Raw genomic sequence first — 21,028 nt, 5'->3', positions numbered from 1 at the left:
ATTCCTCCCGCACTGTGGCCAAAGATTGTCACCAGCTGGGGATCACCTCCAAAGTCTGCGATGTGCTGCTGCACCCACTGCATGGCCAGGCGCTGATCCTTTAAAGCGAAATTTCCAGGCATATTCGTATCGCCAGTGCTCAGGAATCCTGTAAGTCATAACCTCTAGAATAAACTGTTGATGATACTTCCTTCCTTACGATCCGCTCACCTAAAGGACCCAAGCGGTAGGGTATGGTGACCATTATCACCTGCTCCGTGTCCATCATATACTCGGGTCCACTGGCAACCGGATGGGCTGTGCCGCTAAAGAAACCCCCAGCATGGATGTATATCATGACAGGCAAGGGACTTCCATCGCGTTTCTATGGAGAAGCACAAATTTAAATCAAGTCTTGATTTTCGTTGCTAATCAAGCGTTACCTTTGGCCTGTAGATATTCAGGTAGAGGCAATCTTCCACTCCCCTAATGGTCCATTCTACGCCAAAAAAGTTCCTCTGCAGGCAACCATCCTTGGCTGTGCCAGCATCCAGGATGCCCTCCCAGGCCCCAGAGGGCACAGGATTCTAGATCGGTAAAGGTTATGGTCAGAAAATTATGAAACGAATGGATGGAACTTACTCTGAGTCGGAGGGAATCCACAGGAGGCTTTGCGAATGGTATGCCCATGAAGGCCTCAAACTCCTCGCCCTGATATCCTGGCATGTGGGTGCCCCGCAGACAGCCCAGATCCTTCAGGCACACATCCAAAGGATCGCCGGTAGCCGTACGCGAAGAGACAGCTAGAATGATTATAAGTCCAGACCAGAGCAGGCGCATGTTTGATTTCACTTGTGGGAATCCGACCGAGTCTCCCTTTTATAGAGAACTTCGACTTTTCCACATTCACATTAAAGTGCACAAATTTGTATAATCAATCACTCAACCTGCTTCCCAAGTTAATTCTTATCATTTTCAAATCATATAAAACGTTTTATTGTTTTAAGTTTTTGTTGTTGAAGTTCAAAAGGCAAACAGAAGCTGAGCTGCCCACCAAAGCAGATCGAAGCTAAAAACATATCGAGGGTGCACTTTCCTATGGCCTAAGCAAGCACTGATCTTAATAATTAAGTGCTATTAATACAGAGTCATTTAATAAGTATGAATCTTTAAGTAATGCCTGACTTAATATATTTAGCTATGAACAAAAGGGGGCGGTATTACGTTTACATGCAATGACCACCATTAACATCCATGGAAAAATGTTTAGTTTTCGATATTAGCGATAGTTACATGTAATTTTGTATTGTTTGTTGTAACTCAAAAATAAAGAGTTTGCACAAAAGTCACTGTAAGATGGGTGGATCTGCCCCAATAACTACGAACGATCATTTGGAACAGCGACGGATGCGTCCGTACTCCCAAATGACGACTCGACACCAAAGGCAAACGCTGCAACGCATAAACAACATCATTTATATGGCTGCAGTTCCAGTTAAGTTATTTATTGTGTAACAAAAAAGATACACTAAAATATTACTACAAAACATTTCTCGTTTCAGGTGCAAAAACTAAGAGGAAATAATAAACAGTATTCTGCTGTCGTCCTCATGGAAATAATCTTTTCCATATTGGATAGGCTGACAATTTGAAGTCCTTCTGGATGTTCTCCTGGTAGCTCCCAACAATGCCACCAAAATGGACATAGCTGCACATCCCATGATCCGTGAATTCCGATGCCTGGCAGGAAGTGCCACTGTGGAAGACCCTAAAGAAGAGAAGAGAAGAGATTGCAATTCTTTCATAGAAAAGATTATAGAGACTCACCCTGTTTTGGCAAAGTCGACCATCATCGAGGTCATCCGCTTGACGACCTCAGCATCCTCCGAATCCTTGGGATAGTCCTCGACAATAGCTGGAATCCGTATGGTGTGCAGAGCATCGTCCATGTGAGCTGCACCCACTCCGTACTCAATCGATGCACCGCTAAACAAAGTCGAGAGAGTGCGCATTCCACGGTACTCGAAAAAGTAGAAGGAGAGCGGATTCTCCTGGAGGTTGGCGTATTTCGCATAGGTGGAGGCCGTCTCGAAAAGTGGATAATAGAAGATAAAGTCGCCCGCGATCTGGGCCAGCGGCACAAGTGTATCATTGCTAATCGTCTCTCCCTCAATTCCGTAGGCGTCTAAGATCTCCCGGACAACCTGAGGCGATGTGCCATCAGGCAAATGCAGCATATGGGAAAAATGCTCCAGGAACCGCTCGTTAAGCTCCGCCCGTAGTTTTCGATCGTCGAAAGGATGCAGAACGGCAATAGAACCCTCTCCGGCCCTTGAATTAGCGCCCAGCAGCCATGGCACCTGATTGATGCGTCCCTCGAGGTGCGCCTTCACCGGGTCCTCGGTGAAAAAGGCTTCTGGACATCCAACAGGCTCGACGACCGGCGGATTACTGATGAAGGGAAAGTTATCCCAGACCTTTAGGGAATCTACAGTCTTGTGCAGTTTAACAGGATCAAGCTCACGCAGAGCTTGAGCCAGCTCCTTGCTGTCCAAGCTCTCTGCCCCCTCGATGCCAGCAACAGCAGCCAGCTTTCTCGCCTGAGCCAAGGNGGCAGGCGGTGCCACTGTGGAAGATCCTAAAGCAGAGAAGAGCATCATGTAGCTGGAAACTCTTCCATAGAAAATAGTATAAAGCCTCACCCTGTCTTGGCAAAGTCAACCATCATCGAGGTCATCCGTTTAACGACCTCTGCATCCTCCGAATCCTTGGGATAGTCCTCGACAATAGCTGGAATCCGTATGGTGTGCAGAGCATCGTCCATGTGAGCTGCACCCACTCCGTACTCAATCGATGCACCGCTAAACAAAGTCGAGAGAGTGCGCATTCCACGGTACTCGAAAAAGTAGAAGGAGAGCGGATTCTCCTTTAGGTCTGCGTATTTCGCATAGCTGGAGGCCGTCTCGAAAAGTGGATAATAGAAGATAAAGTCGCCCGCGATCTGGGCCAGCGGCACAAGTGTATCATTGCTAATCGTCTCTCCCTCAATTCCGTAGGCGTCTAAGATCTCCCGGACAACCTGAGGCGATGTGCCATCAGGCAAATGCAGCATATGGGAAAAATGCTCCAGGAACCGCTCGTTAAGCTCCGCCCGTAGTTTTCGATCGTCGAAAGGATGCAGAACGGCAATAGAACCCTCTCCGGCCCTTGAATTAGCGCCCAGCAGCCATGGCACCTGATTGATGCGTCCCTCGAGGTGCGCCTTCACCGGGTCCTCGGTGAAAAAGGCTTCTGGACATCCAACAGGCTCGACGACCGGCGGATTACTGATGAAGGGAAAGTTATCCCAGACCTTTAGGGAATCTACAGTCTTGTGCAGTTTAACAGGATCAAGCTCACGCAGAGCTTGAGCCAGCTCCTTGCTGTCCAAGCTCTCTGCCCCCTCGATGCCAGCAACAGCAGCCAGCTTTCTCGCCTGAGCCAAGGGTTCCTTGTTGATCTGAAGGACTGCTGATAGAATGGTGCCATCCAAGGACATGGCCCGGTGAAAGAGTCCTAAAAGGAAGCAAAGATTCAATAGAACGTCCAACGACAGACGAGCGCAGCTCACCCTTTGAGCTGGGGCTGAGCATGTGATAGTGGGCAGACATTCCTCCCGCACTGTGGCCAAAGATTGTCACCAGCTGGGGATCACCTCCAAAGTCTGCGATGTGCTGCTGCACCCACTGCATGGCCAGGCGCTGATCCTTTAAAGCGAAATTTCCAGGCATACTCGTATCGCCAGTGCTCAGGAAACCTGCAAGACATAATCTCTAGAATAAAGTCTGTATTTCAGCTTCCTCTGAGCTCACCGAATGGCCCCAAGCGGTAGGGTATGGTGACCATTATCACCTGCTCCGTGTCCATCATATACTCGGGTCCACTGGCAACCGGATGGGCTGTGCCGCTAAAGAAACCTCCAGCATGGATGTATATCATGACAGGCAAGGGACTTCCATCGCGTTTCTATGGAGGAGCACAAATTTAAATCAAGGCTTGATTTTCGTTGCTAATCAAGCGTTACCTTTGGCCTGTAGATATTCAGGTAGAGGCAATCTTCCACTCCCCTAATTGTCCATTCTACGCCAAAAAAGTTCCTCTGCAGGCAACCATCCTTGGCTGTGCCAGCATCCAGGATGCCCTCCCAGGCACCAGAGGGCACAGGATTCTAGATCGGTAAAGGTTATGGTCAGAAAATTATGAAACGAATGGATGGAACTTACTCTGAGTCGGAGGGAATCCACAGGAGGCTGAGCGAATGGTATGCCCATGAAGGCCTCAAACTCCTCGCCCTGATATCCTGGCATGTGGGTGCCCCGCAGACAGCCAAGATCCTTCAGGCACACATCCAAAGGATCGCCGGTAGCCGTACGCGAAGAGACAGCTAGAATGATTATAAGTCCAGACCAGAGCAGGCGCATGTTTGATTTCACTTGTGGGAATCCGACCGAGTCTCCCTTTTATAGAGAACTTCGACTTTTCCACATTCACATTAAAGTGCACAAATTTGTATAATCAATCACTCAACCTGCTTCCCAAGTTAATTCTTATCATTTTCAAATCATATAAAACGTTTTATTGTTTTAAGTTTTTGTTGTTGAAGTTCAAAAGGCAAACAGAAGCTGAGCTGCCCACCAAAGCAGATCGAAGCTAAAAACATATCGAGGGTGCACTTTCCTATGGCCTAAGCAAGCACTGATCTTAATAATTAAGTGCTATTAATACAGAGTCATTTAATAAGTATGAATCTTTAAGTAATGCCTGACTTAATATATTTAGCTATGAACAAAAGGGGGCGGTATTACGTTTACATGCAATGACCACCATTAACATCCATGGAAAAATGTTTAGTTTTCGATATTAGCGATAGTTACATGTAATTTTGTATTGTTTGTTGTAACTCAAAAATAAAGAGTTTGCACAAAAGTCACTGTAAGATGGGTGGATCTGCCCCAATAACTACGAACGATCATTTGGAACAGCGACGGATGCGTCCGTACTCCCAAATGGCGACTCGACACCAAAGGCAAACGCTGCAACGCATAAACAACATCATTTATATGGCTGCAGTTCCAGTTAAGTTATTTATTGTGTAACAAAAAAGATACACTAAAATATTACTACAAAACATTTCTCGTTTCAGGTGCAAAAACTAAGAGGAAATAATAAACAGTATTCTGCTGTCGTCCTCATGGAAATAATCTTTTCCATATTGGATAGGCTGACAATTTGAAGTCCTTCTGGATGTTCTCCTGGTAGCTCCCAACAATGCCACCAAAATGGACATAGCTGCACATCTCATGATCCGTGAATTCCGATGCCTGGCAGGAAGTGCCACTGTGGAAGACCCTAAAGAAGAGAAGAGAAGAGATTGCAATTCTTTCATAGAAAAGATTATAGAGACTCACCCTGTTTTGGCAAAGTCAACCATCATCGAGGTCATCCGCTTGACGACCTCAGCATCCTCCGAATCCTTGGGATAGTCTTCGACAATAGCTGGAATCCGTATTGTGTGCAAAGCATCGTCCATGTGAGCTGCACCCACCCCATACTCCACCGATGAACCGCTGAACAGGGTCGAGAGGGTGCGCATGCCACGGTACTGGAAAAAGTAGAAGGAGAGCGGATTCTCCTGGAGGTTGGCGTATTTCGCATAGGTGGAGGCCGTCTCGTAGAGCGGATAGTAGAACCCAAAGTCTCCCGCGATTTCAGCCAAGGGCACAAGTGTATCGTTGCTTATCGTCTGACCCTCAAATCCGTAGGCGTCTAAGATTTCCTGGACAACCTGAGGCGATGCGGTCTCTGGTAAATTCAAAACGTGGCCAAAATGCTCCAGGAACTGCTCGTTGAGCTCCGCCCGTAGTTGTCGATCGTCGAAGGCGTGCAGAAGCGACAAAGCTCCCTCTCCGGCCCTCGAAGTAACGCTTATTAACCATGGAACCTGATTGATGCGGCCCTCAAGGTGCGCCTGGAGCGGATTCTCCGTGAAGAATGCTTCTGGGCATCCAACAGGCTCAGCCACAGGAGTGTTGCTGATGAAGGGAAAGTTAGCCCAGACTTTAAGGGAATCTACCGTCTTGTGCAGCTCAACAGGATCAAGCTCACGCAGAGCTTGGGCCAACTCCTTGCTGTCCAAGCTCTCTGCCCCCCCAATGCCAGCCACAGCAGCCAGTTTTCTGGCCTGGGCCAAGGGTTCCTTGTTGATCTTCAGGAATGGTGAGTGAATGGTGCCATCCAAGGACATGGCCCTGTGAAAGAGTCCTAAAGGGAAGGAAAGATTCAATTGAGTGTTATCGATTCAACGAGTGTTAGGTGAAAGCCTCACCTTTTGAGCTGGGGCTGAGCATGTGATAGTGGGCAGACATTCCTCCCGCACTGTGGCCAAAGATTGTCACCAGCTGGGGATCACCTCCGAAGTCTGCGATGTGCTGCTGCACCCACTGCATGGCCAGGCGCTGATCCTTCAGAGCGAAATTTCCAGGCATATTCGTATCACCAGTGCTTAGAAATCCTGCAAGACATAATCTCTAGAATAAAGTCTGTATTTCAGCTTCCTCACAACTCACCCAAAGGCCCCAAGCGATATTGCACGGTGACCATGATCACCTGTTCCGTGTCCATCAAATATTCGGGTCCACTAGCAACCGGATGTGCAGTTCCACTGAAGAAACCTCCCCCATGGATGTAGAACATAACGGGCAAGGGATTTCCATCTCGTTTCTATGGAAGAAAGAAAAGCTAGATTTTCCCTGATTTTTCATAACATATCGTAACGTTACCTTGGGCCTGTAGACATTGAGGTAAAGGCAATCTTCCACTCCCGAAATTGGCCATTTGTTACCAAAGTAATTTCTCTGCAGGCAACCATCCTTGGCTGTTCCTGCATCCAGGATGCCCTCCCAGGCACCAGAAGGCACAGGATTCTACATATACTTGTATATAAATCTGCTAAAAATTAATGCAATTTCCCTAACTTACTCTGAGTCGGAGGGAATCCACAGGAGGCTTTGCGAATGGTATGCCCATGAAGGCCTCAAACTCCTCGCCCTGATATCCTGGCATGTGGGTGCCCCGCAGACAGCCCAGATCCTTCAGGCACACATCCAAAGGATCGCCAGTAGCCGTACGCGAAGAGACAGCTAGAATGATTATAAGTCCAGACCAGAGCAGGCGCATGTTTGATTTCACTTGTGGGAATCCGATCGAGTCTCCCTTTTATAGAGAAATTCGACTTCGTCCCACATTCTCATTAGAGTGCACAAATTTGTATAATCAATTATTCAACCTGCTGCCCAAGTTAATTCCAATTATTTTCAACTATATACTCCTATAAAAGGTTTTATTCTTTTTCTCTTTGTACGTGTTCGTGTACGACCTCAGCACGCACTCAACTGAGCTTGACAATTAATAGTTACAATTATAGACGTACGTAAACAAGTGATGACTTTACTAACAAAAGTAATTGATTATATTGAAAGTCAACCGTTATGCCTATAACTTTTGCTATAGCCTTTTCCAGTTGGCGATTTAAAGGAAAAGTATTAATCTACCCATTACCCAAAAAAAGCTTGTTTCAACTCTTCCATGTAGAAACCGGCTTCAAGCCCTGCAAGGTGAGAATTACTGATGGTGAGTCTCTTTCTACCCACTGCTCACTTTTGATACTCTCTTCGAGACCATGACTCGAACCCCCCAAAATCCTAAGCAACCCACACCAAGCATCGAAAAGTGACAACAAAAATGGCCGTACCCTTGACCGGCATTAGTTGGCCTTTTATTCGCACTAAAAATCGTCTCTAACTGTCCACAGCAGTCAGCTGCATTTACAGTAGGGCTCGGCACACATGCATATACATGTACATTCAAGCGCCGTTTTTGTGTCAATACATGTTCCGGCAGCGCAGCGGCAGAGCTTTTTGCCATTCACAATACTTAGATAAAGCAGTGCCGAGCCCGGTTGTACATTTACACTAAGAACTTGCATTATTTGTGGTGTAACTTTAATTAGGATCCAGCTATAGTAACAAAACTTTTTGTCTAATCGGAATCTCGGAAAAATAATCTTTTCCATATAGCATAGCCTGCCATTTTCCTGTCCTTCTGAATGTCCTCCTGGTAACTCCCAATGGTGCCTCCAAAATGGACATAGCTGCACATCTCATGATCCGTGAAATCCGATGCCTGGCAGGAGGTGCCACTGTGGAAAATCCTAAAGAAGAGAAGAGCATCATGTAGCTTGCAATTCTTTCATAGAAAATAGTATAAAGCCTCGCCCTGTCTTGGCAAAATCAACCATCATCGAGGTCATCCGCTTGACGACCCCAGCATCCTCCGAATCCTTGGGATAGTCTTCGACAATAGCTGGAATCCGTATTGTGTGCAAAGCATCGTCCATGTGAGCTGCACCTACCCCATACTCCACGGACCCACCGCTAAACAAAGTGGAGAGAGTGCGCAGGCCACGGTACTCGAAAAAGTAGAAGGAGAGTGGATTCTCCTGGAGATTGGCGTATTTCGCATAGGTGGAGGCCGTCTCGTAGAGCGGATAGTAGAACCCAAAGTCGCCAGAAATCTCGGCCAGCGGCACCAGTGTATAGTTGCTTATCGTCTCTCCCTCGAATCCGTAGGCGTCTAAGATCTCGCGGACAACGTGTGAAGATGTGCCCTCAGGCAAGTAGATGATGTGAGAAAAACGCTCTAGGAACCGCTCGTTGAGTTCAGCTCTTAAATGTCGATCTTCAAAGGGAAGTAAAGTGACCAGGGAGCCCTCTCCGGCCCTTGAATTAACGCCCAGAAGCCACGGAACCTGATGGATCCGTCCCTCGAGGTGCGCCTGCACAGGGTCCTCTGTCAGAAAGGCTTCTGGACATCCAACAGGTTCGACGACTGGCGGATTGCAGACGAAAGGAAAGTTGTGCCAGACTTTTAGAGAGTCCACTGCTGTAAGTAGCCTTATGGGATCCAGCTCACGCAGAGCTTGGGCCAGGTCTTTGGAGTTCAAGTCTTTTGACCCCTCGATGCCAGCAACAGCTGCCAGCTTTCTGGCCTGGGCCAGTGGGTCCTTGTTGATCTTCACGAATGGCGAGAGAATGGTGCCATCCAATGACATGGCCCGGTGAAAGAGACCTAGTGGGAAGAAGAGATTCAAGAGAGCAACCAATGAGAGACCAATGAAGCTCACCCTTTGAGCTGGGGCTGAGCATGTGATAGTGGGCAGACATTCCTCCCGCACTGTGGCCAAAGATTGTCACCAGCTGGGGATCACCTCCGAAGTCTGCGATGTGCTGCTGCACCCACTGCATGGCCAGGCGCTGATCCTTCAGAGCGAAATTTCCAGGCATACTCGTATCGCCAGTGCTCAGGAAACCTGCAAGACATAATCTCTAGAATAAAGTCTGTATTTCAGCTTCCTCTGAGCTCACCGAATGGCCCCAAGCGATAGGGAACGGTGACCATGATCACCTGCTCCGTGTCCATCAAATATTCGGGTCCACTGGCAACCGGATGGGCAGAGCCGGTATGGAAGCCCCCCGAATGCATGTAGAACATGACGGGCAAGGGATTTCCATTTCGTTTCTATGCAAGGAATGAAAGTTAGATCATCTCTGGATTTCCGTTGCACATCAAGCATAACCTTGGGTCTGTAGACATTGAGGTAAAGGCAATCTTCCACGCCCGATACTGGCCAATTGGCGGCCAAGTAGTTCCTCTGCAGGCAACTGTCCTTTGCTGTACCTGCATCCAGGATGCCCTCCCAGGCAACAGCAGGCACAGGATTCTACATAAACTTGTATATAAATCTGCTAAAAATTAATGCAATTTCCCTAACTTACTCTGAGTCGGAGGGAATCCACAGGAGGCTGAGCAAATGGTATGCCCAAGAACGCTTCAAACTCGTCGCCCTGATAGCCTGGCATTTGGGTGCCCCTCAGGCAGCCCAAATCCTTCAGGCACACATCTAAATTGTCGCCAGTCGCTGCACGCACACAGACTGATAGAGTCAACAGAACTCCAGACCAGAGCAGGCGCATTATTGGTTTGATTTATGGGAATCCGAGTGAGTCTCGTTTTTATAGTAAAAATGATTAAGCGAACACATTAGCGTGCTGAAATGTTGCCCAACCTCCCCGACAGTTAATTCCATCTATTTTGAAATCCTAAAAAACTTTTATTATTGATTTTGTAGTTAATGTACAAAAGGCAAACAGTTGCTGCCCACCAAAGCAGTTTGTATGTAAAATACATATCGAGAGTGCATTTTCCTATGGCCTAAACACGCATTCGACTGAGCTTAACAATTAAGAGGTACAAATACAGACGTAGATATTAATCTACTAATGGCTCTATAACTAGTGAATGATTCAACTAACAATGAACGAAAAGGGGAAGGCGGAAATTGTCTATTTGGGTAGCCTAGGAACCGTAACCACTTTGAAATCTAATCAAGACGCTCAATATTGCTCTCAGATGGCCGTCAGAGTGCGACGCTGTGTGGCAGTTAGATCTGGATGCCACATGTCTATGATGAGTACCAGACGGGGACGAGTGCCATTGTGCCAGACCTCGTGCTCGAAGCTGTCGTCGAAGATAATTAGTTCGCCCTCACGCCAGGTTCTAAGAAGGTAAAAACTTATGAAATTTTGTTAGGGGTAAACTTAGATTTGCACTCACATTTCCCGCTCTGCCACTCGAAGTGAGGTTTGCTCTGGCTCTGGTGCCACCAGCGTGAGATGCGCTCTTAAGCGGCAATTAGTGGGACCACAATGCGGCCACACATGCGTCTCTGCCTGCATCACACTGAACTTCACCTGTCCCCTGCGACAGCCGCTGGATTCGGGGAACGCCTTCATCAGGCCACAGGTAATGGGAGCTCGTTGGCAGTTCTTCCCATGAAGCTGACCCTTTGCAAAGAGCTCAAACTGCTGCCAGATGCCCTTGTGGCGCAGATTCTCCGTTTCATCTGCAAAGTAACCGCGATGGCTGAGCAGGGACAGGGCTTCCTCCCGGATGGACATCCAATTCTCTTGCAGTTTCCTCAGCTGCGAGGCGTATCCCGTCTCCGATGGCTGCCAAAAGGGTTGTGCTCTCAGCTGGGGCTCATTGTACAACGATCTTTGGTAGACGCTGGGAATGAGTCCCCTGGCCACGCCCTGCCTGTGCACTTCCACAGCCTCTTGCTGTCTGTACAGACGTTGCAGCGTTTCCCCCAAGGCTAGATAGAAGTAACCCTCCTGTGTGCCCTCTGCCTTGGACTCTATGGCGTTCTGCAAGTAGGGCAGCGCCTGTTCGTAGTCTCCATGGAGCTGTTTGATTGCCAGGCCGAAGTGGAGTTGCGCCACAGGATCGTCTGGCCAGAGCTTCAGGGTTTCAGCTGCCACCAGCTTCACCTGCCGCATGCTGCAAGCAATCGTGTGAGATGAGAGCCGCACTGGGGGTTTCCCCTTGAACCTTAGCTCACCTACTTATTGGCCGTAAGATGGGTAAAGGAGAGTTGATTGCGCAGTCTGGGATCAGCGGGCAAACGCTCGATGAGTAGCTCGTGAATGTTCACCGACTGTTGATGATAACCTAAAGGAGATAATTCTTTAGAATATTCTTTAACACTGGCAACAAAATACTCACCCATGAATCGCAAATGCTGGATGCAGCGTTCTCCGGCAGAAAGAAACTCTCCATCGCTGGCCACCAGCTCGCCAAAGGCTAGATATCGTTTGTAGGCATCAATGGCCTGCCACAGTCGCTGATTGCTGCGCTCCTTTTCTGCCAGACGCTCCAGCAGGCGGGCATGGCCGAGATGGGCCAGGGGCTCGTCGGCATAGTGTTGAATGAGCGTGTTAAACGAGCGCAGGGCTTGGACATAGTTCTTTGGGCGGGGATTAGTTCGCGGTTCGTCAGCCAAAACGCACACAAAGACGGGTTAGATAGGGTTCACGGAACATGCAATTAGTACAAAAAGTATATAAAGAAGCTCATTAGAGAGGGAATCACAATTGTCAGGGGATTCGAGTGCAGGGAGACATCCCATCGAGGAGAACTTATCCAGTAGGGGTGTGTGTGTGTGTCTGACTGGAGGAGGCCGCCCCGTGGATGTGCCCAGCTCAAAACGCCCTGACAAGTGGGTTTCCAACAAGCCAAATCTTATGTTTCGATTCTTATAAAGCTAAACAGTTAATAGATCTAGTGACTAGCAAAGCAAACATGAAACTAAAGCTATGAAATGGGTTTGGTTTTTTATGTGATTTAATGATTGTTGAGCTAGAGATATATCGAGAGATTCTTTGGGTTATTCCGACTGCACAAAGACGTTTAGTCTGTGACCTACCTCCCGGATTATTTCGGCATTAGCCTTGCGCAGCTCCTGTTGAAAGGAGTCCTCTGCTGCTGGTGCCGGAGTCGAAGCTGGAGCCGAAGCTGGAACCTCTTTGGGTTTAATTTCTGAATGGGTTAAAGAATGACTGAATTAGATATTAATGCAGTGAAAGAGGAGGAACTTTGAACGGTTAAGGGCCTAAACAGAGCTCCACCTTATACATATGAAGTGTAGTAGGATAGTAGGAGTAAGAGAAGTTCTTCACTTACGGCTCGGTTATGGATCAGATGGTGTGTCTTAAAGTAGAGTGTAGCTTATGGCCATGACTGAGATTATTTTAGAGTCTTAAACAATACGAGAGTATGTCGGATAAGTCAATGCGGTGGAGGACATCGAGAGACGGTGGCGATACTGTGTGAATTGTACATTTAGTAATTACGTGTCCAGGTGGGATCGTCAGAGTCCGGATCGCTTTCGAACTCCTTAACCGGCAGACGGCCGTATTTGGCCTCCAGTCTGCTCATTAGATCGGCATCATCCACATCGGATATCTCGTCCTCCTCCTCGTCGGTTATCTCGTCCTCCTCATCTGTCTCTCCATCGTGCTCGTAATCCTCAATGGCCCCGTCCTCGTACTCCACATAAAGATCACTGAAGCCCGACGGTTTCAATGGCTCCTCCGTCTCTTTTGGCTCCTGGGGTTTCGTCTCATTCGGTGGCTCTGGCGATGACTTGTACATGGAGCTCAATTGCTCAAAGGTTTCGGGTACATAGCTGGCGGATAATGCCACATCACAGTCACCTGAACTGGCACCGGCATCCTCTTCTTCGATGTCGCTGATCTCCACTTCGATCTCCTCCTCGATTTCGATTTCCTCCTCGGAATATTCTTGTTTTTGTGATGGAATATTTGATATTATACAAATTAATATTAATGGATACATCTTGGACCCTAACTAAAGGCTTCAAGATCACTTCCAGCAGTGTCTAGAAATGATTTCGAAGCAACTTCGAGAGGCCGAAGTTTTGAATTGAGATATAAGTGTGATCTCCAACCATCGTCTAGCAGCGGAATCTCCTCCAGGTCGTCTGGTATCTGATCCTCGTCCGTGGCAATCGTCAGGCGGCGCCTCATGATCGCCTCCGGTGGGGGCGGCTCATCTTCGGCTACACATTCATCACGGAATATATGTATTTTGGGTCAACACAATGCGGATTAAACTATTACTATACGAGCAACAAGAAAGCCATACAGCAATTTCCATACATACATATACATTGGTGGAAATAGTTAAACAAAGCTGTGACTACAATAAAATTACAAAAATTACAAAATCATAATCATAAGTAATGTAATAAATAATAAAGAAAGTGCAAAATGTGAGCTCAGGCAACGATTCATCAACACTAGTTTGGAAATGTTTGCAAAACCGAAAAGTAAAAGAGAGTAATCGAGTGCCGAGACTTTGTTTTAGTTCTGTTAATACGTCACACATCGATATCTGGAGACATTGAGATGGTTTTTGTTGCCAATTTAGAGGCTTTTGGATGGGTTAGAAAGGAAAGCGTCGCTTTGGTTACAAATTGCCGGAACATAGAGTATAGAGATATGCATTAACATTGATTTTGGGCGTGCTTTGGCAGAGATTACAGATCACAGATCACAGATCATAGAGCAGAGAGCAATGGAGGAGTAAAGTAGGTCAAGCATTGAAGACTCACTTGTATTCGGACTTTTCCTGTTCAATACAAGACGTGAAACTAAGGCAAGTGCAACGCCAACGCCAAATTTAACGGCAACTGTAAAATGATTTCAGGTTTTAGTATCAGAGAACAACAAGATTCGTTTTGCACTTTCTTGTACAATATTTTAAGTGTGTGGTTTGTGTGTAGTAAGGTGGAGTACGAGATGGTCTGTCAGTTCTTAACGTTCTAGGGCCTAAGGGGAGTTCCGTTCATTGTTCCATTGGCAATTTCCCCAAACAGGGAGTCAACTTACGCGATGCCAACCAGGAGGAGCCCTCTTCTTTGGGCTCTTCCTCATTATTGTCTTGTTGCTGCTCTTCGCTATCCGCAGCGTTGGCTCTTCTCACTTGACGTGCCAGCTCTTCGGGATCCTCGTCTAGGGACTCAAAGTCGTCATCATCGTCATCGTATTTCTTCTGCAAATTGAGTAAATATATGAAACTTGTCTCCAGAGAAATTCTTTTCTCTCACCTCATCATCTTCATTATCTTTGTAATATTTCGTTGTGACTTTCTTGGGGGAACTTTGTGCTTTCCATTGAACAGACTCTTTGATTTCCTCCTCTTCGGCCTCATCGTGTTCAGCAGTTTTATCCTGCAACAAGACAGCCAGTTAGAAGTTGTGCTCAACAGTCAACAAAAACCTAGATTATACCTCATCCAATTCCGCTGTAGTAGGAGCTGGTTCCTCAGACTCTGGCACATCATCTTCGGCATCGTCATCGGGTTCATCCTCGTCGGGATCCTCCACATCGTACTCGGCGGTGGCTTCTACTGTGGCTTCTGCGGTAGCCTCAACAGAGGGCTCTGCCGTATTGTCATCGTCCAGCTCGTCTTCTTCGGGTTCTTCGGCGGTGATGTTTTCGCCAGCATTGTTATCCTCCTCCTCTTCGTCGTCGTCTTCTTTCTGCTCCTCCTCCTCCTCTACCTCTTCTTCATCTTCATCTTCATCTTCGTCTTGTTCTGTTTTATCCTCTTGCTCTGTTTCCTCTTCTTGCTCTGTTTCCGCCACTTCCTCTGGTACGTCTTCCTCTTCCTCCTCCTCCTCTTCCTCCTCGTCTTCCTCTTCTAGTTCCTCCGAAAGAGGCTCTTCTAGAATATAAACAAAAGCTTTAACAAGAGAGTCTTGCATTTATGTGCTTTACCCACCTTCTTCGTCGTGATCGTCATGCTCATCATGCTCATCATGATCATCGTGCTCATCCAAAGCCTCCCCAGATGGTTTGTGCACATCATGGGCATCATGCTCCCCTCGATGTTCGTCGACCAAACCATTAAAATAGTTGGAGAAGCGCGACTCAGACAGCGGTGTATCCACTAAAATGAATTCTCGTTAACCAAAACACTTCCGTTTAGTGATTTCTGGACTTACTGTCTTCAAGGCCACGATTCTCCAAGATGATCAGGCCCACAAGGCCCAAGAGTACTGCCATGAGAGAGAAGAATATGATCTTGGCACACCAATTGCCGCCGGTGCCGTGGTCGTGATGCACGTGCAAGTGTACATCGTCGTTTCCCATCTTTGTAATGTGGACGCCATGGGAAGACTCGTCGTCATCTGTGGATTTTGTGTGTGCGATTGCATGGTAGTGAATAATAAACACATGTGATTACAAATTGTTTAATTAAATGCACCTTCAGACAGCGTGGGGATAGACAAGCGGTTGATTTAGTAACTACTAGAGACTTTAATTTGGTTTAGAAAGCGATTGTGGGGCTGCAGAGGGTAGGACAACGGATGTGGATATGGGACGGAGGTGATTTTAGCTACCTTGAAAGCTGGACTGACGCAGCACAGTCACATCGCCGTCAGATTTGCGATCATCTAAACACAAAAAGTTAGTTACAGAGTAATGCCAAAGCCGTTTAAAATGTTCTAGCCCGACACCGGTATTACAATGCGATAAGAGAGGCCATTGTTTATGCCTAAATATGTGCAATAATAAACAAAGAACCCGCCAGTCATGCTCTTGGGCAGATGGCCAAGTGAAATTAAATTGTTTTACATATAATTTCGATGTTTTCTTTGCACGGCCTGACCAAAATGAGAATCTTCTGTGGTGGGTGTAATGGTCACAGACAAAACGGGAAGTGTCATTCTGAGTCTTTGTGCAGCGTATTAATATCATTGGAATCATGAATTATAGCCGTGATGATTTCTTAGCCTCCCTCAGTTGTTAGTCTTTGTAGATAAGACATGAGATAGCAGTCCCGGGATAGCGCAGACAAGAGATAAAAGGCAGAGAGCAGCTCCCCCAAATAATTTCAAATGAAAATTTGAGCCAACCAAACCGAAATGTTCAATGCCCTTTTCCTTGCGACGCGTCATAAAAACCACACATAGACCCCCGCATCTGTCCAATACATATACATAAATATTTTTCTATAGTGGATCGGCACACGCATAGAGACAGAAACAGGCGAGATGTATAATTTTATATAATAGGGCAAAGTTATTTTTAAAGGCACTCGACAATATTATTTTGCTAATAAAAGAAATGAACTGAAGAGCTACGACTTTAGCGGCGGCCACAAGAAATTTTACTCAAACTAACGGTTTCTACATTCCTCACCGTTGAACGATGGATGAAGGGAGAAGGGTAATGGCGAACTTACCGCGTTTTCTGCGCTTGTCCTTGCGCTTACGCGGCTGCACGTCGCCCGACATTTTCCTGGTCGGACACTAAATGTATGCCAATTATGGGTGAGAAATTTGTGTTGTTTTTTCAATCCAGATGTGTCTAGGTGTCGTCGGTGGCCACAAAGACCGGGCTGGCAGCGTTCCCGAACACGATTGCTGTACGTAACGAAATGCGAGCAGCTCGCCGACGTTGGAATTATTTATAAAACGGCGCCGTTGCGATCGATGCTGCCGGACTTTCCGTGGATGCGAAAAGGTAATATTCGGTATTTTGTTCAATCTATTGGCATTTTCTGCGGGCAGCCGCAATGTAATTTCAATGGGGAAATGAAATTATCAATGTAAACAATTTTTTTGGGGTACATTTTGGTATTTTTGGTACATTTTTGAGGGTCAGGCGGTATATTTTATCGACTAGCCCGAGCCCCAAAAAAAACAAGAAAATAAATACACAGAATCGGGTTTATAGAGTTGTAACTGGGCTGTGGCGGGACGTGTTGTTGAAAAAAGTAAAAGACCAACGGCCCTGTGGGGTAGGGAGTAAAAGTAATGGCCGGCGACATGTCCATTGGTTGTGCAGCTTTGAAAAGGTCCAGCAAACTGAGGTCCTGCACTAGTGGCGGCGACACGGACTCGATGCACATTGGCAACGATCGCATGGACAATGGCAGCGTAAAACAAGCCCCAGCACCGCCCCAGAACATGAGAGGAGGCCTCCGGGTGTACAAGATAGTCATCCTCGGGGATGGCGGTGTCGGAAAGTCCGGTGAGTTGGCTAGCATGTCCGCTACAATGAAAGTTATCACTGCGAACTTTGATTGTGGTTGCGAAAAATCAATAAATTATCTCAATTTCTTTTACGCTTTGTTTTGCCCGTCCCCCATCGCCACCCACCCTCACACACCGCACGCACCATCGCCAATTTGCCTGTCTCGGCTTTTTCGTTCGGGTGTTCAGCTGTTACCTTACAGTTCGTGAGCCACAGCTTCTTGGACTACCACGACCCGACCATTGGTAAGTGTGCTGCAGCATCGCGATGTACTTGAACTCGTTTTATTAATCCTTAAATGTTGCCGACTCGTTGCCGCAGAGGACTCGTACCAGCAACAGGCAGTCATAGACAACGAGGCCGCCCTGCTCGACATACTCGACACTGCCGGCCAGGTCGAGTTCACGGCCATGCGGGACCAATACATGCGCTGTGGGGAAGGTTTCATCATATGCTACTCGGTCACCGACCGCCACAGCTTCCAGGAGGCATCGGAGTACCGCAAACTAATCACCCGGGTGCGGCTGTCCGAGGAGATACCACTGGTACTGATTGCCAACAAGGTGGATCTGGAATCTCAGCGTCGTGTCACTACCGAGGAGGGCAAGAATCTGGCTAATCAGTTCGGCTGTCCGTTCTTTGAGACGTCCGCGGCACTACGCCACTACATCGACGAGGCGTTCTACACACTCGTCCGTGAGATCCGTCGCAAGGAGCTGCAGAAGGGCACAGACAGCAGCTCGGAGAAGATCCACACGCGCCACCGCAGCCGCTGGTGGCGCATACGCTCCATATTCGCCTTGGTATTCCGTCGTCGACGCAACTTGAACTAGACTGGGGTATAAAGCTAGAAAAGGCGCTGCAGCTGGAGCCAGAAGAGTGTGCGCGCTAACAATTTCTTTGAATCAGTGCAATATTAACCAAGTCGTTGCACATATACGAGTAACATATTTTTTTTTGTGTTTGGTTTGCTATATACACGGACTGTATATAGCTTAAACAAACAGCAGATCAAATCATATATAGATATCTACGATTATTTGTAATTGATCGACGTTCCCAAAGGCAGAGACAAAACCACAAGAATTTACCAATCGAGAGATGGAAGAAACTACATAATTATTGTTATGGCCATACCAGGAGAGGAAGGATAGGGTTGGTCGGTCAGTCGTTTATTTATTATTTGTTACAAACTATTTAATGTATTTGTTGTTGGCCAGACAAGCAAAGATAGGCGCAGCGAGCGAAGGTAGACGATAGAGTATATCAATATGTTTAAGCACCGATCCAAAATGATAGATACATATTAACAGTGCACGTACATATGGTTTATGTAGTCAAAAAAATACAAATAATAACGTTGATTCCTAGGGCGAGGCAATGCGAGGCGAGGCGTAGATGAGGAAGCAGGTACGACAGATTGGCTGGCAATTAGCAGAAGCTACGAGTAGACATGCATTTAAATTCGATAGCTTCAATCCCCTGAGGCTTAGACCGGAACGAAGCAACGCGAAACCAAAATCAATATATCTTTAAACAACTCGTGACACACCTGAGAGATCTGAATCCTAGCAAAGGACACACAATGCACAACACAAGTGAATGTGAATGCCAAGCGTTACTGTCAGGAAGGGAGCTTGATGGATATTGGAAGAAAATAACTAGAGAGCAAGTAGAGATGATGGATTTTTAAACTTATGTAATGCATGTATTACCCCAGCAGGAAACGCAACACACACACACACACGAGCACACATTTAACTAATCGAATAAATGTTGAATTTAATGTATACTAATATATAATATATATATAGATCGATCGATCTACGCTATAAGTATGTAAAACGCGGGAACATTTCAGAATGTGTGTTTAACCTGGAGCTTTGTTCAAATCCAAATCCAAATTGATAATATATCATATATATATGATATACACCTAAATATACAGAGAGATAATGTATGTATGTAACTTAAGCCCAAGACAGCCGATTGCATTTGTTGTTTAAGTTTGAGAAATGTTTATTGTTTATATGTTTATTGTTAAGGACACGTGTTTACTTCTAAGTTTATTTATTATTAGTTTAACACATTTGTTAATTACTTTTTACACACCAAACAACTCCACCACGCAACACATCACGTTCTCTATGCATTCACCATGAGTTCCTCTCATTAAATGTTAATATTATTAACTATCATCATCACTACTACAGTAAACACTACACGACACAAACAACAGTTTTAAAAGGCTTTAATTACTCCGAAAATTTGTTATGAAACCCATTCATGTAAACAGCGTTGAACGTTTGACCTACCATAGCTACATATTAAATTGTTATTAAAAATACCCTCATGTAACCGTTCGATAACTAATTTGTGTGTATCCCCCAACAACAAGAAAACCAACACAAGAGCGCAAATCGAATGCAGGTTAAACTAACGAAAACGCTAGCTTTGAACGCTTTTCACCTTCCCAACTGCAACTCAAGCGACTCAGCATACAAAATGCCATATGAAACATCTTAGAAACTTTACCAATGTATCTAATACCATCGTTCTGTTGTGATTCTGGTCGTTTTGAAAACGAAAGACACATGTTCCAAAAGCGGTGCAAATAATATTGAATTGTAATACCCAACAAAAATGAGAAACCAAAACTCCATTTTTATTCACAATGTTATGTACATTTCAAATGTAAACAAAAATGGAATACTAATGCACAATGGAAAACAAAATATGAACAAAAACAATTCCCTCAATAAACATTTTTGGAACCTCCCCGTTAGAAAAGCGAGTTTCACTGGAATTAAATAAATAAAACTCGATCATTTTGATTTTGTATCGTTTTTACTTTTTTTATTTATTTTTTTATATATGTAATATATGTATGTATATTAGTAAAATATTTTTACCTTTAATTATTCATTTCCATTTTGTTTTCTTCAATTTTTTTTGATGATTTTCATTATTTTTCTAATTTATTGTAAGGAATATTATGCAAAATGCACAATAGACTCTCGAAAAATTGTTTATTATTTAAATAATCTTCATTTTCTCTTCCTCTGACACGCTTCACATAATTTTTTTTAAATATTTGCTTTGCTCTTTCAATTAACAAAAGACACCAAACTTCGGATTCGTAATTTCTGGTCAATTTGAAAAAAATTATAAATAATATGCATGTTTGGTTTTTGTTTTTCGTTTTAAATGTTCATATATGGAATTTATATAATTCTAATTTTGGTAATCTGGTAAATGTGTGTGTTTTTTTTATTGTATAGGAAGCAAAACTTTGAATGCACAAAATTACAAATTACTTTCGACTCTTGTTTTCGATCTTAGTGTTTTTTTTTTGTTTCTTTGTATTTCTTTTTTTCTTTATTTATAAATTTAGTAAATTGTGTAATAGTAACTGTAGAAAATAGTAGCGTAGTTACACTTATATAGAAAATATTCTGATTTTTTTCTCTGCGGTTGTTTTTTGCTGTTGTTGCTGTAGAAAACGGCACTTTTCCCTTGAGTGTTATTTTGTTTAAACATTTTCT

General features: G+C 45.4%; 6 protein-coding genes across 12 annotated transcripts in view; 1 reads left to right on the top strand and 5 right to left on the bottom strand.

Moving 5' to 3' along the window:
- Window positions 1-830, bottom strand: part of LOC117578798 (esterase-6-like) — a 3,028-nt gene extending 2,198 nt beyond the window's left edge. The window contains exons 1-4 of one of the 2 annotated variants that reach the window (XM_034264525.1): window positions 622-830; window positions 423-566; window positions 211-364; window positions 47-148 (exon numbers count right to left, since the gene is read on the bottom strand). In XM_034264525.1, the coding sequence (XP_034120416.1) occupies window positions 47-148; window positions 211-364; window positions 423-566; window positions 622-819 (598 nt within the window). In that variant the 5' untranslated portion in view covers window positions 820-830. The remainder of the gene's footprint in view (window positions 1-46; window positions 149-210; window positions 365-422; window positions 567-621) is intronic. The other variant, XM_034264526.1, reaches the window with a different exon arrangement.
- Window positions 831-1,488: 658 nt separating this feature from the next.
- LOC117578799 (esterase-6-like) lies at window positions 1,489-4,450 on the bottom strand. Its single transcript, XM_034264527.1, has 6 exons — window positions 4,242-4,450; window positions 4,043-4,186; window positions 3,831-3,984; window positions 3,590-3,775; window positions 2,682-3,534; window positions 1,489-1,747 (listed from the first exon to the last, which is right to left on the bottom strand). Exons 1-6 carry the CDS (start codon window positions 4,437-4,439, stop codon window positions 1,588-1,590), a joined length of 1,695 nt encoding a protein of 564 aa, XP_034120418.1. The 5' UTR covers window positions 4,440-4,450; the 3' UTR covers window positions 1,489-1,587.
- Window positions 4,451-5,104: 654 nt separating this feature from the next.
- On the bottom strand, window positions 5,105-7,204 carry LOC117578800 (esterase-6-like). Its single transcript, XM_034264529.1, has 6 exons — window positions 6,997-7,204; window positions 6,798-6,941; window positions 6,585-6,738; window positions 6,344-6,529; window positions 5,427-6,279; window positions 5,105-5,367 (listed from the first exon to the last, which is right to left on the bottom strand). The coding sequence occupies exons 1-6, from the start codon at window positions 7,192-7,194 to the stop codon at window positions 5,208-5,210; spliced, it is 1,695 nt and encodes a 564-aa protein (XP_034120420.1). The 5' UTR covers window positions 7,195-7,204; the 3' UTR covers window positions 5,105-5,207.
- An 830-nt stretch (window positions 7,205-8,034) lies between these two features.
- On the bottom strand, window positions 8,035-10,049 carry LOC117592499 (venom carboxylesterase-6-like). The gene is made up of 6 exons (XM_034286345.1): window positions 9,852-10,049; window positions 9,653-9,796; window positions 9,441-9,594; window positions 9,200-9,385; window positions 8,292-9,144; window positions 8,035-8,227 (listed from the first exon to the last, which is right to left on the bottom strand). Exons 1-6 carry the CDS (start codon window positions 10,047-10,049, stop codon window positions 8,056-8,058), a joined length of 1,707 nt encoding a protein of 568 aa, XP_034142236.1. The 3' UTR covers window positions 8,035-8,055.
- A 121-nt stretch (window positions 10,050-10,170) lies between these two features.
- On the bottom strand, window positions 10,171-16,902 carry LOC117578796 (aspartyl/asparaginyl beta-hydroxylase). Of its 6 annotated transcripts, XM_034264522.1 has the most exons (14): window positions 16,690-16,900; window positions 15,446-15,631; window positions 15,223-15,390; window positions 14,729-15,162; window positions 14,546-14,668; window positions 14,328-14,490; window positions 14,051-14,128; window positions 13,385-13,495; window positions 12,768-13,217; window positions 12,341-12,453; window positions 11,641-11,881; window positions 11,481-11,586; window positions 10,690-11,415; window positions 10,171-10,632 (listed from the first exon to the last, which is right to left on the bottom strand). In XM_034264522.1, the coding sequence occupies exons 1-14, from the start codon at window positions 16,739-16,741 to the stop codon at window positions 10,482-10,484; spliced, it is 3,102 nt and encodes a 1,033-aa protein (XP_034120413.1). In that variant the 5' UTR covers window positions 16,742-16,900; the 3' UTR covers window positions 10,171-10,481. The 6 variants fall into 6 exon arrangements, 4 of the variants coding, with proteins under 4 accessions (XP_034120413.1, XP_034120411.1, XP_034120409.1 ...); XM_034264520.1 differs by lacking the exons at window positions 10,171-10,632; window positions 10,690-11,415; window positions 11,481-11,586; window positions 14,546-14,668 and adding exons at window positions 13,606-13,635; window positions 15,845-15,898 and having other exon boundaries at window positions 11,859-12,273; window positions 14,328-14,481; window positions 14,729-15,165; window positions 16,690-16,902; XM_034264518.1 differs by lacking the exons at window positions 10,171-10,632; window positions 10,690-11,415; window positions 11,481-11,586 and adding an exon at window positions 15,845-15,898 and having other exon boundaries at window positions 11,859-12,273; window positions 14,729-15,165; window positions 16,690-16,901.
- Window positions 16,903-17,140: 238 nt separating this feature from the next.
- Window positions 17,141-19,841, top strand: LOC117592413 (GTP-binding protein Rit2). Its single transcript, XM_034286153.1, has 3 exons — window positions 17,141-17,480; window positions 17,672-17,728; window positions 17,805-19,841. Exons 1-3 carry the CDS (start codon window positions 17,264-17,266, stop codon window positions 18,314-18,316), a joined length of 786 nt encoding a protein of 261 aa, XP_034142044.1. The 5' UTR covers window positions 17,141-17,263; the 3' UTR covers window positions 18,317-19,841.
- Window positions 19,842-21,028: the final 1,187 nt, after the last annotated feature.

This window comes from Drosophila guanche, unplaced genomic scaffold, assembly GCF_900245975.1.
Source record: "Drosophila guanche unplaced genomic scaffold, DGUA_6, whole genome shotgun sequence".
Taxonomy (NCBI): domain Eukaryota; kingdom Metazoa; phylum Arthropoda; class Insecta; order Diptera; family Drosophilidae; genus Drosophila; species Drosophila guanche.
This window is presented reverse-complemented; position numbering and strand designations above follow the sequence as displayed.

Bases quoted from the DNA above. Each gene is read 5' to 3' on its own strand.
- LOC117578799 (XM_034264527.1), bottom strand. From the start codon at position 4,439: ATGCGCCTGCTCTGGTCTGGACTTATAATCATTCTAGCTGTCTCTTCG. The intron at 4,187-4,241 runs GTAAGTTCCATC...TTACCGATCTAG, and splicing joins TGGATTCCCTCCGACTCAGA to AATCCTGTGCCCTCTGGTGC. The intron at 1,748-2,681 runs GTGAGGCTTTAT...TCTCTTCTTTAG, and splicing joins GTTGACTTTGCCAAGACAGG to GGTCTTCCACAGTGGCACTT.
- LOC117578800 (XM_034264529.1), bottom strand. From the start codon at position 7,194: ATGCGCCTGCTCTGGTCTGGACTTATAATCATTCTAGCTGTCTCTTCG. The intron at 6,942-6,996 runs GTAAGTTAGGGA...AAGTATATGTAG, and splicing joins TGGATTCCCTCCGACTCAGA to AATCCTGTGCCTTCTGGTGC. The intron at 6,280-6,343 runs GTGAGGCTTTCA...CCTTCCCTTTAG, and splicing joins GCTCAGCCCCAGCTCAAAAG to GACTCTTTCACAGGGCCATG.
- LOC117592499 (XM_034286345.1), bottom strand. From the start codon at position 10,049: ATGCGCCTGCTCTGGTCTGGAGTTCTGTTGACTCTATCAGTCTGTGTG. The intron at 9,595-9,652 runs GTTATGCTTGAT...TTCCTTGCATAG, and splicing joins TCAATGTCTACAGACCCAAG to AAACGAAATGGAAATCCCTT. The intron at 8,228-8,291 runs GCGAGGCTTTAT...TCTCTTCTTTAG, and splicing joins GTTGATTTTGCCAAGACAGG to GATTTTCCACAGTGGCACCT.
- LOC117578796 (XM_034264522.1), bottom strand. From the start codon at position 16,741: ATGTCGGGCGACGTGCAGCCGCGTAAGCGCAAGGACAAGCGCAGAAAA. The intron at 15,391-15,445 runs GTAAGTCCAGAA...AATTCATTTTAG, and splicing joins GAATCGTGGCCTTGAAGACA to TGGATACACCGCTGTCTGAG. The intron at 14,129-14,327 runs GTAAGTTGACTC...ATCATTTTACAG, and splicing joins CTCCTCCTGGTTGGCATCGC to TTGCCGTTAAATTTGGCGTT.
- LOC117592413 (XM_034286153.1), top strand. From the start codon at position 17,264: ATGGCCGGCGACATGTCCATTGGTTGTGCAGCTTTGAAAAGGTCCAGC. The intron at 17,481-17,671 runs GTGAGTTGGCTA...TCGGGTGTTCAG, and splicing joins TGGCGGTGTCGGAAAGTCCG to CTGTTACCTTACAGTTCGTG. The intron at 17,729-17,804 runs GTAAGTGTGCTG...TCGTTGCCGCAG, and splicing joins CTACCACGACCCGACCATTG to AGGACTCGTACCAGCAACAG.